The sequence below is a fragment of the Aethina tumida genome, chromosome 2, assembly GCF_024364675.1.
Source record: "Aethina tumida isolate Nest 87 chromosome 2, icAetTumi1.1, whole genome shotgun sequence".
Lineage (NCBI taxonomy): Eukaryota > Metazoa > Arthropoda > Insecta > Coleoptera > Nitidulidae > Aethina > Aethina tumida.
The window spans coordinates 5,985,619-5,999,724 of record NC_065436.1 but is presented as its reverse complement, the minus strand read 5'-3'; the positions used below and the strand labels follow the sequence as shown (position 1 = coordinate 5,999,724).

Genomic DNA, 14,106 nt, shown 5'->3' with positions numbered 1-14,106 from the left:
GTATAATAATTTAAAAATACATAATATTGAAATTTTTAACTTATTCTTTAAAATAATAATTTTCTAATATAATAATAATTATTATAATAATAATTATAAACTATGAACAAATCTATTTTGTTTTTCAAAAAGAGGAAAAAATATTTAAAATTTTCAAAATAATAATTTTTAAGTTTTGGGAAAATTAAAATATAAATTTTAATACATAACAGAAATAAATAGTTAAAATATAATAATAATTGAGACTTTTTTTCTACTAATTAAAGGAAGTTAAAACTAAAAAACAAAATTGATGTTTTAAACAATCTAATAAAATTTGTTTTATATAAATTATTTAAATAACAGTTATAATACATATGTTATATATTTTTTCCAATTAATTTTATGTAAATATTTATGATAATATTTTTTGATAAATTCTAAAAAGTCTAAAAACATTATAATAACTTAAAAAGGTTTTCTAATATTCAATTTTAAAAACTAACTAACACCCTGTATATAATTGGGGAGGACTAATAATGGCTTTATACAGCATGATCCTTAGTTAACATTCGTGCCAAAAATAAACTTTATGGGAAAAAAATTAATACCAGAACCAAAAATTTTAAAAAGCTTAAAGCTTTAAATATTATTGTGGATTTTACCACATTTTTTTCAACAAAAAAAAAACATTGTTTTCAATTCGAGTTTGACAAAACATATATAAGCAACAAGAGGGTACAACCAAATGGAAACAAAATGTGTGAAATTTGTTTATATATATATATATATATATATATATATATATATATATATATATATATATATACATACATACATATAAAAAGTAATTGATGAAGTCAAGTACTTCAATTACTCCGTCGTTTCAAATAAACTAAGCGATTACCGCATTAGGGTTAGTTAAAAATAAAATACCCCGCATATCGCCGTCAGAAATCTAAATTAACCCCAATCGCGACCCCAAAAGCTTAACGGTTTTTTCCACACAAACAAACAATTAACAATAATTTATAAATCATTATTGGCGCAAATAAAATTGACGGTCGTAAAAATAACGAACGTCGATTGAAACCACCGCCACCGTGGGGGTCAAATCTGGGAGTGGTCCGAGGTTTTTAACTTAAAATCGACTTAAACGCCGGCTAATGCATGTTTAATGACAGCTTTCTGGTCCCATTTAGCCTTTGTTTCACATGGGGGGGGGTGGGGCAGATTGTGCAACCCCGAAGGGCGACATACCTCGCATAACCTGCCGATTTGACACGCGTACGCCGGCACACGTGACCGGTAATTACCTCGATAGTCATTTATTTGATTTGATTTCGGCCCCGCATGCAATTATTGCTTTTTATTTGATTTTTGTTTTGCCCTAATAACCGGACCTAATTATCCTTGATTGTCGCATGCTAATTTTCGTTTAGCGTTCCGTGAATTGCGCCTTCCGTACAATTTTTTTTTCCCACTGCTTCGCCAAGGTGTTATGACTTTATTTGCGTAATGAAAATGACCGAATAATTTTATTTGGGGATAGAGGGGGATTGTTGTTGTTTCTGAGGGTGGGGGTGAGTAATTTATTTTAGATTAGTCTTACCTGAACTCGCTAAACGACTACTGGTTGGTCCAAACATTTGATATGGATCTGTAACGAAAATTTATTTATAATTAATTTTTATGGCAGGGACGAATCAAAAAATAATTTCGTGTTATTACAATGCAATCAAATAAGCGATTTAAGGCGATACATGTCTAATTAGCTTTTAGTGGGTATTATTCAAATATAATTCAACAAAATTAAATAAAGGAAATTCAAAAAATACATAAATAAATAAATAAACCAACAGGATTATATATTAAAAAAAGTTTTTTGTTAATTATTGTGTATTGAAAAATATTTACAGTTAAATTAAATAATATTAAAAAAAATTCTTCTCTTAGTAACAATTTAAATAAAATTTTAAAAAAACTAATATTTTTACTGATTAATATAATAAATTGTTATTGTGAATTGAATAACATTGACAGTTTAATTAAATAATATATGTACAGTGGTGGAAAAAAGTATGGAATATTTTTATAAAATGGATTTTTATCCCGAGATTTTTCATATCCGTTGTTTTTAAAATTTATATATTTTTTTCTTTTTTTGAGAAAAATTATCTATTCCCAATTATAATCATTATTACTACCTTATAATTATTATTACCTTATAATAAATAATCATTATTTTAAAGAATTAGATGAAATATATTTAAAATATAAATATTAATTAAATTTTATATAATATTATATATGCTACATTATAACCATATATTATAAATTAATTAATTAACCTTTAATAAATATAAAAATTATCTCAGTTAATTACTATTATATATTTTTCAGATATAATTCAACAAAATTAAATAGAGGAAATTCAGAAAAAAAACAACAGGATTATTTAAATGCAAAATTTTCTATATTAAAATATGTTTTTTGTTAATTATTGTGTATTGAAAAATATTCTTCAGTTAGCAACAATTTAAATAAAATTTTAAAATAAATAATATTTTTACTGTTTAATATAATAAATTGTTATTGTGAGTTGAATTACATTGACAGTTTAATTAAATAATATATGTACAGTGGTGGAAAAAAATATTTTTTATATCCGTTATTTTTAAAATTTATTATTATTTTTTCACTTTAGAAAAAATATTTATTCCCAGTTATAATCATTATTACTGTTATATAATTATTATTACATTATAATAAATAATCATTATTGTAAAGAATAAAATAAAATATATTTAAAATATAAATTTTAATTCAATTTTGTGTAATATATTATACACATTATGACTATTTATTATAAATTAATTAACTAACCTTTAATAAATATAAAAATTGTCTCAATTATTTACTATTATATATTTTTCAGATGTAATTCAGCAATATTAAGTAAAGGAAATTCAGAAAAATTATTGTTTATTGAAAAATATTTTCAGTTCAATTAAGTAACATCAAAAAAATATTCTTCAGTTAGTAAGAATTTAAACAAAATTTTAAAATAAATAATATTTTTTACTGATTAATATAATAAATTGTTATTGTGAATTGAATTACATTATCAGTTTAATTAAATAATATATGTACAGTGGTGGAAAAAAATATTTTTTATATCCGTTATTTTTAAAATTTATATATTTTTTCTTTATTCCAGAAAAAATATTTATTCCCAGTTATAATGATTATTACAGTCATATAATTAATTATTACATTATAATAGATAATCATTATTTTAAAGAATAAAATAAAATATATTTAAAATATAAATTTTAATTCAATTTTGTGTAATATATTATATACATTATACATGGAATATTTTTATAAATTGGATTTTTATCGTCTGAGATTCTTCATATCTGTGGTTTTTAAAATTTATGTATTTTTATTCTTTATTTTTGAGAAAAATTATTTATTCTCAGTTACAATCATTTTTATTTCCATATAATTATTATTACATTACAATAGATTATTTTAAAGAATTAGATAAAATATATTTAAAATATAAATTTTAATTCAACTTTGTATAAAATATTGTATACATTATAACTATATATTACAAATTCATTAATTAACTTTTAATAAATATAAAAATTGTCTCTTATAGATTGAAAGTTAATATTATATTTATAATTATATATATTATTAATATTTTATCAGCAATTCTTTGAAGAATTCATAGAGAAAGTATTAAATTTCATATAAAAGAAAATACAATATTTTATAATAAAAATTAATTGAAAATATATTTTTTTAATTAATTAAATTAATATACAGGGTGTTTTGTTTTATATAATTTAATTAAATCAATAAAAATATCTCAATTATTGTATTATATATTGTGAATATCAATATATTAAATGTAAATATTATATTTGAAATAGAATATATCTGTCACAATTTATTGATTCTTTAACAGTAGTTTTCAGAGATGAGAAAAGTTTTAAAAGATAACTGTCATTTTATGAAATATATAGGATAATAATTAATTTAATTAATAAAAAGATGTCTCAATTATTTACCAGATTAAAAATAAAAATTATATTTTAAATAGTCAACAAAATAGGTATCAAAATTTATTGATTCGTTAACAGTAATCCTTAAAAAGTATTCAGAGAAGAGAAAAAATTAAATTTTTAAAAAATAACTGTCATTTTATGAAATATTAAAGATAATACAATATTTATAACAAAAATTAAATGAAAATATATATTTTTTAATTTAATAAGATTAATATATTAATTTAAAGTAAGTGTCTTGTTTTATATAAATTAATCAAGTTCTGATTTTTTAACAGTAATCCTTAAAAAGTATTCAGAGAAGAGAAAAAATTAAATTTTTAAAAAATAACTGTCATTTTATGAAATATTAAAGATAATACAATATTTATAACAAAAATTAAATGAAAATATATATTTTTTAATTTAATAAGATTAATATATTAATTTAAAGTAAGTGTCTTGTTTTATATAAATTAATCAAGTTCTGATTTTTTAACAGTAATCCTTAAAAAGTATTCAGAGAAGAGAAAAAATTAAATTTTTAAAAAATAACTGTCATTTTATGAAATATAAAAGATAATACAATATTTATAACAAAAATTAAATGAAAATATATATTTTTTAATTTAATAAGATTAATATATTAATTTAAAGTAAGTGTCTTGTTTTATATAAATTAATCAAGTTCTGATTTTTTAACAGCAGTTCTTAAAAATTATTCAGAGAAGAGAAAAAATTAAATTTTTAAAAAATAACTGTCATTTTATGAAATATAAAAGATAATACAATATTTATAACAAAAATTAAATGAAAATATATATTTTTTAATTTAATAAGATTAATATATTAATTTAAAGTAAGTGTCTTGTTTTATATAAATTAATCAAGTTCTGATTTTTTAACAGCAGTTCTTAAAAATTATTCAGAGAAGAGAAAAAATTAAATTTTTAAAAAATAACTGTCATTTTATGAAATATAAAAGATAATAATATTTATAACAAAAATTAAATAAAAATATTTTTTTTATATTTTAATAAAATTAATATATTAATAAAATGTGAGTGTATTGTTTTATATAAATTAATTAGTTTCTTTAATTAATAAAAAATAAACATAATTTAAATAGAACATTTCTATCAACAATATAGGTATCAAAATTCATTGATTTTTTAACAAAATTATTAAAAATAATCTAAAATCTCTGATATTTTATTTCTAAATTTTAATCGATTACTTTTTGCTATAATATTTGTTTTACCAAACACCCCCTTCTTGGTGTTGCAATTTCTTTGTCACTGAATATACAATAAATTAAAATTCCATTTATATAAAATAAGACACTTGTATATAAATTATAAATATAAATATAATATCAGAGGAAGTAATTAAATTCGATTCACATAAAAATATTTAAGTAAGAGTCTAATTGAAACATCATCGATATTAGTTATTACGTCCACTACAAAAATCCATTCGATCATTGATATGCGTAAGGCATACCATCGAACAAGTCTGAAATAGGTCCCCGACGATGTAATGCAATATGTTTGACGTCTCGCCTTTTGTTGGTCGAACGATCGCATCGCCGCTCCCCGGTGACGGTTCCGTATTCGAGGGGGAGACCGTATCTGGAAGGCGGGGAGCGTCGGGACGCCGTCATGCAGTGGCGCCTCAACGCCACTCGTGCGGATCATTCCCACTTCATCAGCGATATCTGTGATACGTAATCCGCGTCGCAGACACCCCACCGGGCGGCGGTTTAAGCCACTCCAGCTCACGGATTTCGGATATCCATCTCGGCCACGACGATTATCGCGGATTAATCTGTTAAGTAACTCAAGTTTGTGCATTCATACCGGTTTCTAATAACTCAACTCAAACAGAATGAATCGAAAATTAGTGGAAAAGGAAATATGTCCTATCATTTGATCATGTGGATTAAGAAATAAGTGATCAATGAAAAGCTCTATTATTTATTTCTAATTTAAATTATTATTATATGATTATTTTTGTTTATTTCATTATTTATCATTTCATTGACAATATTATTCAATTCAGAATAGTAATAATTATGGTTTTATCAATCAATAAAAAACTTTATTTGTAATTGATGATTATATATAAATTAACTGATAATATTATTCAATTCTCAATAAAAGTATATAGAATTACCTTTGCAATAATTAAGTAAATACTCTATAATTGATTAAAATATTTTATTAATTTTATTTAATTAATTAAACTAATAATTTTATTTAACTCAAAATCTTAAAAAATTTAAGTATTTCTAAAAGAATTGTTAAAAAAATAATGAAGTTTAATAATTAATACAAGAAATAAATGAATATTGAATTGCCGTTTTAAATTTTAATTCAAAAAACTTAAAAACTTAAACAATTTTATAAAAAGAAACATAAAAAACTTCAAGATAATATATAATTAATAAAATAAATAATAACATGTTAAATTTTTGATATTTGAAGGGGAAGTAATAGAAATTGATGGTCAATAAACAATATTAGAAACAAAAGAATTTGTAAGAAACTTAAGAAATATTAAGTGAATATTTTAAATGTACTGATTGACAATTAATAAATACAATTATTTATTAATTTAGTTAAAATATTAAATTTTCAGATTGTATATTTGTGCTAAAAATATGCATAAAGTACTTTTGGTTTTACATTGAAATTCAAAAATCTTAAAAAATTTAACCATTTCTTAAAGAATTGTTAAAAAAAATAATGAAGTTTAATAATTAATACGAGGAATAATTTAATATTGAATTACCTAAAACATAAAAAACTTCAAGATAATAAATAATTAATAAAATAAATAATAATATGTTGAATTTTTGGTATTTGAGGGGACATACAATAAATAATATTATAATAATATAATAAATTGTTATTGTAAATTGAATAACGGTTTAATTGACAGTTTATTAAATAATGTATGTACAGAGGTGGAAAAGAGTATGGAATATTTTTATAAAATTGGATTTTTATCCCCTGAGATTTTACATATCCGTTGTTTTTAAAATTTATATATTTTTTCTTCCTTTCAGAAAAACATACATTATATTAGATAATCATTATGTTAAAGAATTAAATAAAATATATTTAAAATATAAATTTTCATTCAATTTTGTACTTATACATTATAACTATATATTATAAATTAATTAACTAATCTTTAATAAATATAAAAATTGTCTCAGTTATTTACTATTATAAATTTTTCAGATATCATACAGTAAAATTAAATAAAAGAAATTCATGGAAAAAACAACAGGATTATTTAAATGCATCATTTTCAATATTAAAAATATGTTTTATGTTATTTATTGTGCATTGAAATATATTTTTAGTTAAATTAAATAATATTTAATAAATATTTTTCAGTTAGTAACAATTTAAATAAAATTTTAAAATAAATAATACTTTTACTGATTGATATAATAAATTATTATTGTGAATTGTATAACATTGACAGTTTAATTAAATAATATATGTACAGTGGTGGAAAAAAGTATGGGATATTTTTATATATTGGAAGTTTAATAATTAATAATAGGAATAAATGAATATTAAATTACCTGAGACATAAAAAACTATAAATAATTAATAAAATAATTTTTTGTTATTTGAGGGGATGTAATAGAAATTTAAGGTAAATAAAAAATATTAGGAACAAAAGAATTTGTGAGAAACTTAAGCAATATTAGGGAATATTTTAAAAGTACTGATTACAATTAATAAATACAATTATTTATTAATTTAGTTAAAATATTAAAATTTCATATGACTTACAGTATATTTGTACTAATTCAAAATAAATAATAATTATAAAAATAAACAATATTAGAAACAAAACAATTTGTGAAAAACTTAAACAATATTAAGGAAATATTTAAAATATTTTTATTAAAATTTTAAGTTAAATACATATATAATTATAAGAATAAATAAAATATAGAGATTTGTTTTTATACTTAAATAAATAAATTCTAAAATAATTATTAAAGTAAACAATATATTAAATTTAGGATTAAAAAATTATTTAGTAAGTATGTTTGAATTTGAAAAAATTAATAAAATTAAATAATTTTAAAGTAATAGTTTTAATACATACTATTTCTTAATAGTTAAAATACTAAACTTATATTGACTTAAAGTATATCCAAATGTCATATACATTAGATTATTTGAAAAAATTAATAGAGAAGGCAATTTTATATTATACCTTAAAAATAAAGTTAATATTTGCTGGTCCAATTAAAATATTGAGAAACTCATAAACGAAAGCTATTAGTTTTATTGCAATATTTAGCACAAAACGTCCGTAAAACTGGTAATATGCATACTGGCACTTGCGTGTAAACATTTCTATAATTTCTGACAAACAAAGTATTATAATAATGAAGTAAAAATAAAAGAAACCGTATTCCGAACACGACTTTTCTGTCGTAAACATTCATTTATGTTGGCCATGCCCGTTTTCTTGGAAGGCAATTTTCCACCGAACTTTTACACATGCAATGTTTTCTACACCCAAATATTATCAATGTTTTCGTACAAATTGCTGTTATGTATTTTAAATTACTTGTAAGTCGGCTGCCATCACGGATGGGGAACTTTCCTACTTCCAAACTTACGTTATTTTGCTGTTTCTTTCGCAAACGACATAATTTCACATGCTAAATTTTTTAGGAACATCAATCAAAATCAAATTACATAATTATAATAAGAAACAAACGTAATATTTTATAAAAAAGTGTCATTTTAGACCTGGTTAATTTTTTTACAATAGTTTTTAGGTGTTATAATTAGATATAGCACCACAAAGTTCGACCTACGTAAAACATTCCGGTCACAGTTTCGCTCACGATAATTATGTTTCTATTAAATATATTGTTGTTGGGAAAACGTTATTTTCCAGCTATTATATGTAGCAATAATTACTTGGGATCATGCGATATGGGCGGCTCGAGTATATTAAACCGACTATAGATTTACAGGCTCGACCTTTTAAGGGGGAATATAATGATACCGTTTAAAGTTATAAATAAATATAATCATAGATTAATTGAAGAATTTTTCGTGAAATAATTACGTTAATATACTATTTGATATTTTATTTAAACAACAATTATACATGTTGTCAAATTGGATTATTTTAAATTATTCTATTTAACTTGAAAAAACTATTTTATGCTTTTTAACACGTTTTACAAACTGCATTTTTTGATTTTCTCATGTAAATTTTAAATTATAGAATAAATTCTTATAATTGTTTATAAAACTTCATACAGAAATTATATAGTTTGAAATTAAAATTTTGTTCCAGTTTCAAAACAAAATATTCTATAGTTTTAATCTATAATTATTGAAATTATACAATATTTTAACTTATATATTAAATGAATGATTATAATTATTAATTTTTTATCTGATAATTTAAGTTATTTCTTTACATTTGGTCAATTTTCTATTCTCATTATTAACTGTTAATTTAAAATTTTTGAATCTCAATTAAAACTGGCAGTTATAAGTCAACATAAAAAATTGATATTTAAGATTTTTTATTTTTGATATTATATTACTAAAATTTATATTGTTTTAATAGACATATTACAACTTTAATATCTTGTTTATTTTTTGATTATTTATTTACCTAAGTTTTCAAATTATTTGTCTTCAATATAAAAAAAACTTACTTTTAGTAACGATATTCTGTAAATTAGTGGAACAATTTAATATTGTAATTTAATTATTAAATAAACAATTATATTTATAAATTTTTAATCTAGACATTTAAAATATTCCCTCAATATTATCTATTAGTTTTTTATTTCTCTTCTAATAAAATTGTTTAGTTTTTAAAGTTTTTTGAGTTCAAACATAAAATCGAAACTCAATATTTAATATATTTTTTTAATTCATTAAACTTCATTTTTTTATTTTAACTCTTACATTACCTTCTCCATCAATAACTAAAAATTTAACATATTATTAAAAATTGAAAAATGTTTTCCAAAATTATATAATTATATAATTTGTGAAATATTAATTAATTATTATCTTAAAGGAAATTTTGGAGAAGTTGAAAATCTCTTGAAATTAATCTAAAGAATTTTTAATTTCTTATATGATGTAAAAATATAAATTTTAAGTGGTTTTAGTTGAAAAAAAACTGTTATGAATCACTTGATTATTAAATAAACAATTATTTTTATTAACTTTTAAATTGGACAATTAAAATATTCCTTTAATATTGCTTAAATTTCTCACAAATCCTTTTGTTTCTATTATTATTTATTGACCTTCAATTTACATTATTTCCTCCTACAAGGACCTAAGTTTTTTGAGTTCAAACATAAAATTGAAACTCAATATTTAATATATTTCTTTAATTAATCATTTAAAAAAAACTATCCTCCTCCTTCAAGAACTAAAACATATTATTAAAAATTGTAGAATGTTTTCCAAAATTATATAATTAGTGAAATATTAAATTACCATTAACTATTATACGTATAAAGGGCACTTTATATTAAAGGCAATTTTGGAGAAGTTGAAATTAATCTAAAGAATTTTTAATTTCTCATATGGTGTAAAAATATAAATGTTAAGTAGTTATATATGAAATAAAACTGTTATGAATATCTTGATTTTTAAATAAACAAATATTTTTATTAACTTTTGATATGGACATTTAAAATATTCCCTTAATATTGCTTAAATTTCTCACAAATCCTTTTGTTTCTATTATTATTTATTGTCATTCAATTACATTATTTCCTCCTACAAGAACCAACAATTTAATATATTATTTATTTTTATAATTATTTATTAACTTTTAGTTTTTTATTTCTCTTCCTGTAGAATTGTTTAATTTTTTAAGTTTTTTGAGTTAAAAACATATAATCAAAACTCAATAATTAATATATTTCTTTAATTAATCATTAAACTTCATTTTTTTATTTTAACTCTTACATTACCTCTTCAACAACTAAAAATTTAACATATTATAAAAAATGATTTCCAAAATTATATAATTAGTGAAATACTAAATTACCATTAACTATTATACGTATAAAGGCAATTTTGTTGAAATATCTCTTGAAATTAATCTAAAGAATTTTTAATTTCTCATATGATGTAAAAATATAAACGTTAAATGGTTATATTTGAAATTTCTCACAAATTCTTTTGTTCCTATTGTTATTTATTGACGTTCAATTTACATTATTTCCTCCTTCAAGAACCAACAACTTATTATATTATTTATTTTTGTAATTATTTGAGTTCAAATATTTTTTTAATTCATTAAACTTTTTTTCTATTTCAACTCTTACATTACCTCTTCCTTTATGAACTAAAAAGTGTCTTTTGAAATTAATTTAATGAATTTTTAAATTCTCATATGATGTAAAAATATAAATTTTAAGTGGATTACTATTTAATGAAACATTTTTTTTTTATTTCAATAATTATAACAAATATTTAATATATTATTTACTTTTATAATTATTTATTATCCTTTAGTTTTTTAAACATCTTCTTGTAAAATTGTTCAATAAAAGTTTCATTTAAATAATAAACGGTGATTTTAAAATACACTGAATGTTTCACAAATTGCGTATTAAAGATAATCCTAAACCCGCCTGAAAAAAGCTTGGTCAATTTGGAACGTGCCCGTAAATTCAATATCGTGCGGCAAAAATCCGCCCCCGCCGTTTTACGGGGATTGAAGTGCAATTAAATTAGGCGCCCGTTACGCGATAGCGACTCGAAATTTGACTTTTTAATCGTGGAAAAGCCGGGCCAGGCCAGGCCTGGATCGTGGGTGCCGCGGGCGGTTCACGCGAACCGAAACCCGCGTCCGCCAATCGGCGTCGATCTGATCCTGTAGCCAGATAGCGGCCGTGAATTTTCCGTCGCCGTCAGACAGAAAGGCATTATGACCCCGTGTACGGGCGGCCGCGGCGGCCGACATGCAAGATCTGACCTCGATACGACACACTCGCACATATCACGGACCGAGACTTCCACCCTTGTGCCCAACATCTAGACGGCACGATACTTCTTCCCTTCAATGGCAGCAGTGGGAAACCGGTGCAGACATTGACAACAATTGGTGAATGCGCAGGTTTTAACCAATAAATTTTCACCATTTATTTCTATTGTTAATATTACATTAGATTTTTTTCTCGAGGACTTCTTTCCTTGAAAACTGTAGTAAATTTTTCTGTTCCTGGTCAATTGTCAAATATAAACTAATTTAATAACTGGTATTACATTAATAAAATATTAAAATCAGTGGAAATATTGGAGGACTCTTCTATTCGTCAAAACAAAATTTGGTGAATTGGAAAGTTTTATCCAATAACTACTAACAAACTTTATTCTTTTATCAATAAATATTTTAAATTTTCTTATTTTGGATTACTTCTAGTTAGAAATATACAAGGAATAGGTATCACATTCATAAATATTTAATTAGAAGTTACACAAATCTTAAAGGATTTCTCTCTTCAACAAATAAGAATAGGAGAATTTACTAAATATATCCAATAAATGCACATCAACTTACTTCTGTCAATAAATGTACTAAATTTTTCTGTTCTTGGCCAATTGTAGTCAAAATAAACTAACAACTGGTATTGCATCAATGAAATATTAAAAGCTGGAGGACTCTTCTATTTTTCAAATCAAGATTTGGTAAATTGGAATGTTTTATCCAATAACTACTTACAAACTTTACTTTTCTATCAATAAATATCTTAATTTTTCTTATTTTGGATTACTTCTAGTAAGAAATAAACAAGGAATAGATATCACATTCATAAATATTGAATTAGTAGTTACACAAATCTTAAAGGATTTCTCTCTTTTACAAGTAAGAATTAGAGAATTTACAAAATTTATCCAATAAATGCACATCCACTTACTTCTGTCAACAAATGTAGTAAATTTTTCTGTTCTTGGCCAATTGTAGTCAAAATAAACTAATAAATGGTATTGCATCAATGAAATATTAAAAGCAGTGTACATATTGGAGGACTCTTCTATTTTTCAAATCAAGATTTGGTAAATTGGAATGTTTTATCCAATAACTACTTACAAACTTTACTTTTCTATCAATAAATATCTTAATTTTTCTTATTTTGGATTACTTCTAGTAAGAAATAAACAAGGAATAGATATTACATTCATAAATATTGAATTAGAAGTTACACAAATCTTAAAGGATTTCTCTCTTCAACAAATAAGAATAGGAGAATTTACAAAATTTATCCAACATATGCACATCAACTTACTTCTGTCAACAAATGTACTAAATTTTTCTGTTCTTGGCCAATTGTAGTCAAAGATAAACTAATAACTGGTATTATATTAATAAAATATTAAAAGCAGTGGACATATTGGAGGACTCTTCTATTCAACAAAGCAAGAGTTGGTGAATTGGAATGTTTTATTCAATAACTACTTACAAACTTAATTCTTTTATCAATAAATATCTTAATTTTTCTTATTTTGGATTACTTCTAGTTAGAAATAAACAAGGAATAGATATCACATTCATAAATATTGAATTAGAAGTTACACAAATCTTAAAGGATTTCTCTCTTCAACAAATAAGAATAAGAGAATTTACTAAATATATCCAATAAATGCACATCAGCTTACTTCTGTCAACAAATGTAGTAAATTTTTCTGTTCTTGGCCAATTGTAGTCAAAGATAAACTAATAACTGGTATTACATTAATAAAATATTAAAAGCAGTGGACATATTGGAGGACTCTTCTATTCAACAAAGCAAGAGTTGGTGAATTGGAATGTTTTATTCAATAACTACTTACAAACTTAATTCTTTTATCAATAAATATCTTAATTTTTCTTATTTTGGATTACTTCTAGTTAGAAATAAACAAGGAATAGATATCACATTCATAAATATTGAATTAGAAGTTACACAAATCTTAAAAGATTTCTCTCTTTTACAAGTAAGAATTAGAGAATTTACAAAATTTATCCAATAAATGCACATCAACTT

The 14,106-nt window shown here is 22.0% G+C and overlaps 1 protein-coding gene across 2 annotated transcripts in view; it reads right to left on the bottom strand.

Annotated features, from left to right (window-relative positions):
- Nucleotides 1–14,106, bottom strand: part of LOC109604214 (DNA-binding protein D-ETS-3) — a 149,987-nt gene that overhangs the window by 22,541 nt on the left and 113,340 nt on the right. For both annotated transcript variants that reach the window (XM_049962839.1, XM_049962838.1), the window contains exon 6: nucleotides 1,592–1,639. In XM_049962839.1, coding sequence (XP_049818796.1) covers nucleotides 1,592–1,639 — 48 coding nt within the window. The remainder of the gene's footprint in view (nucleotides 1–1,591; nucleotides 1,640–14,106) is intronic.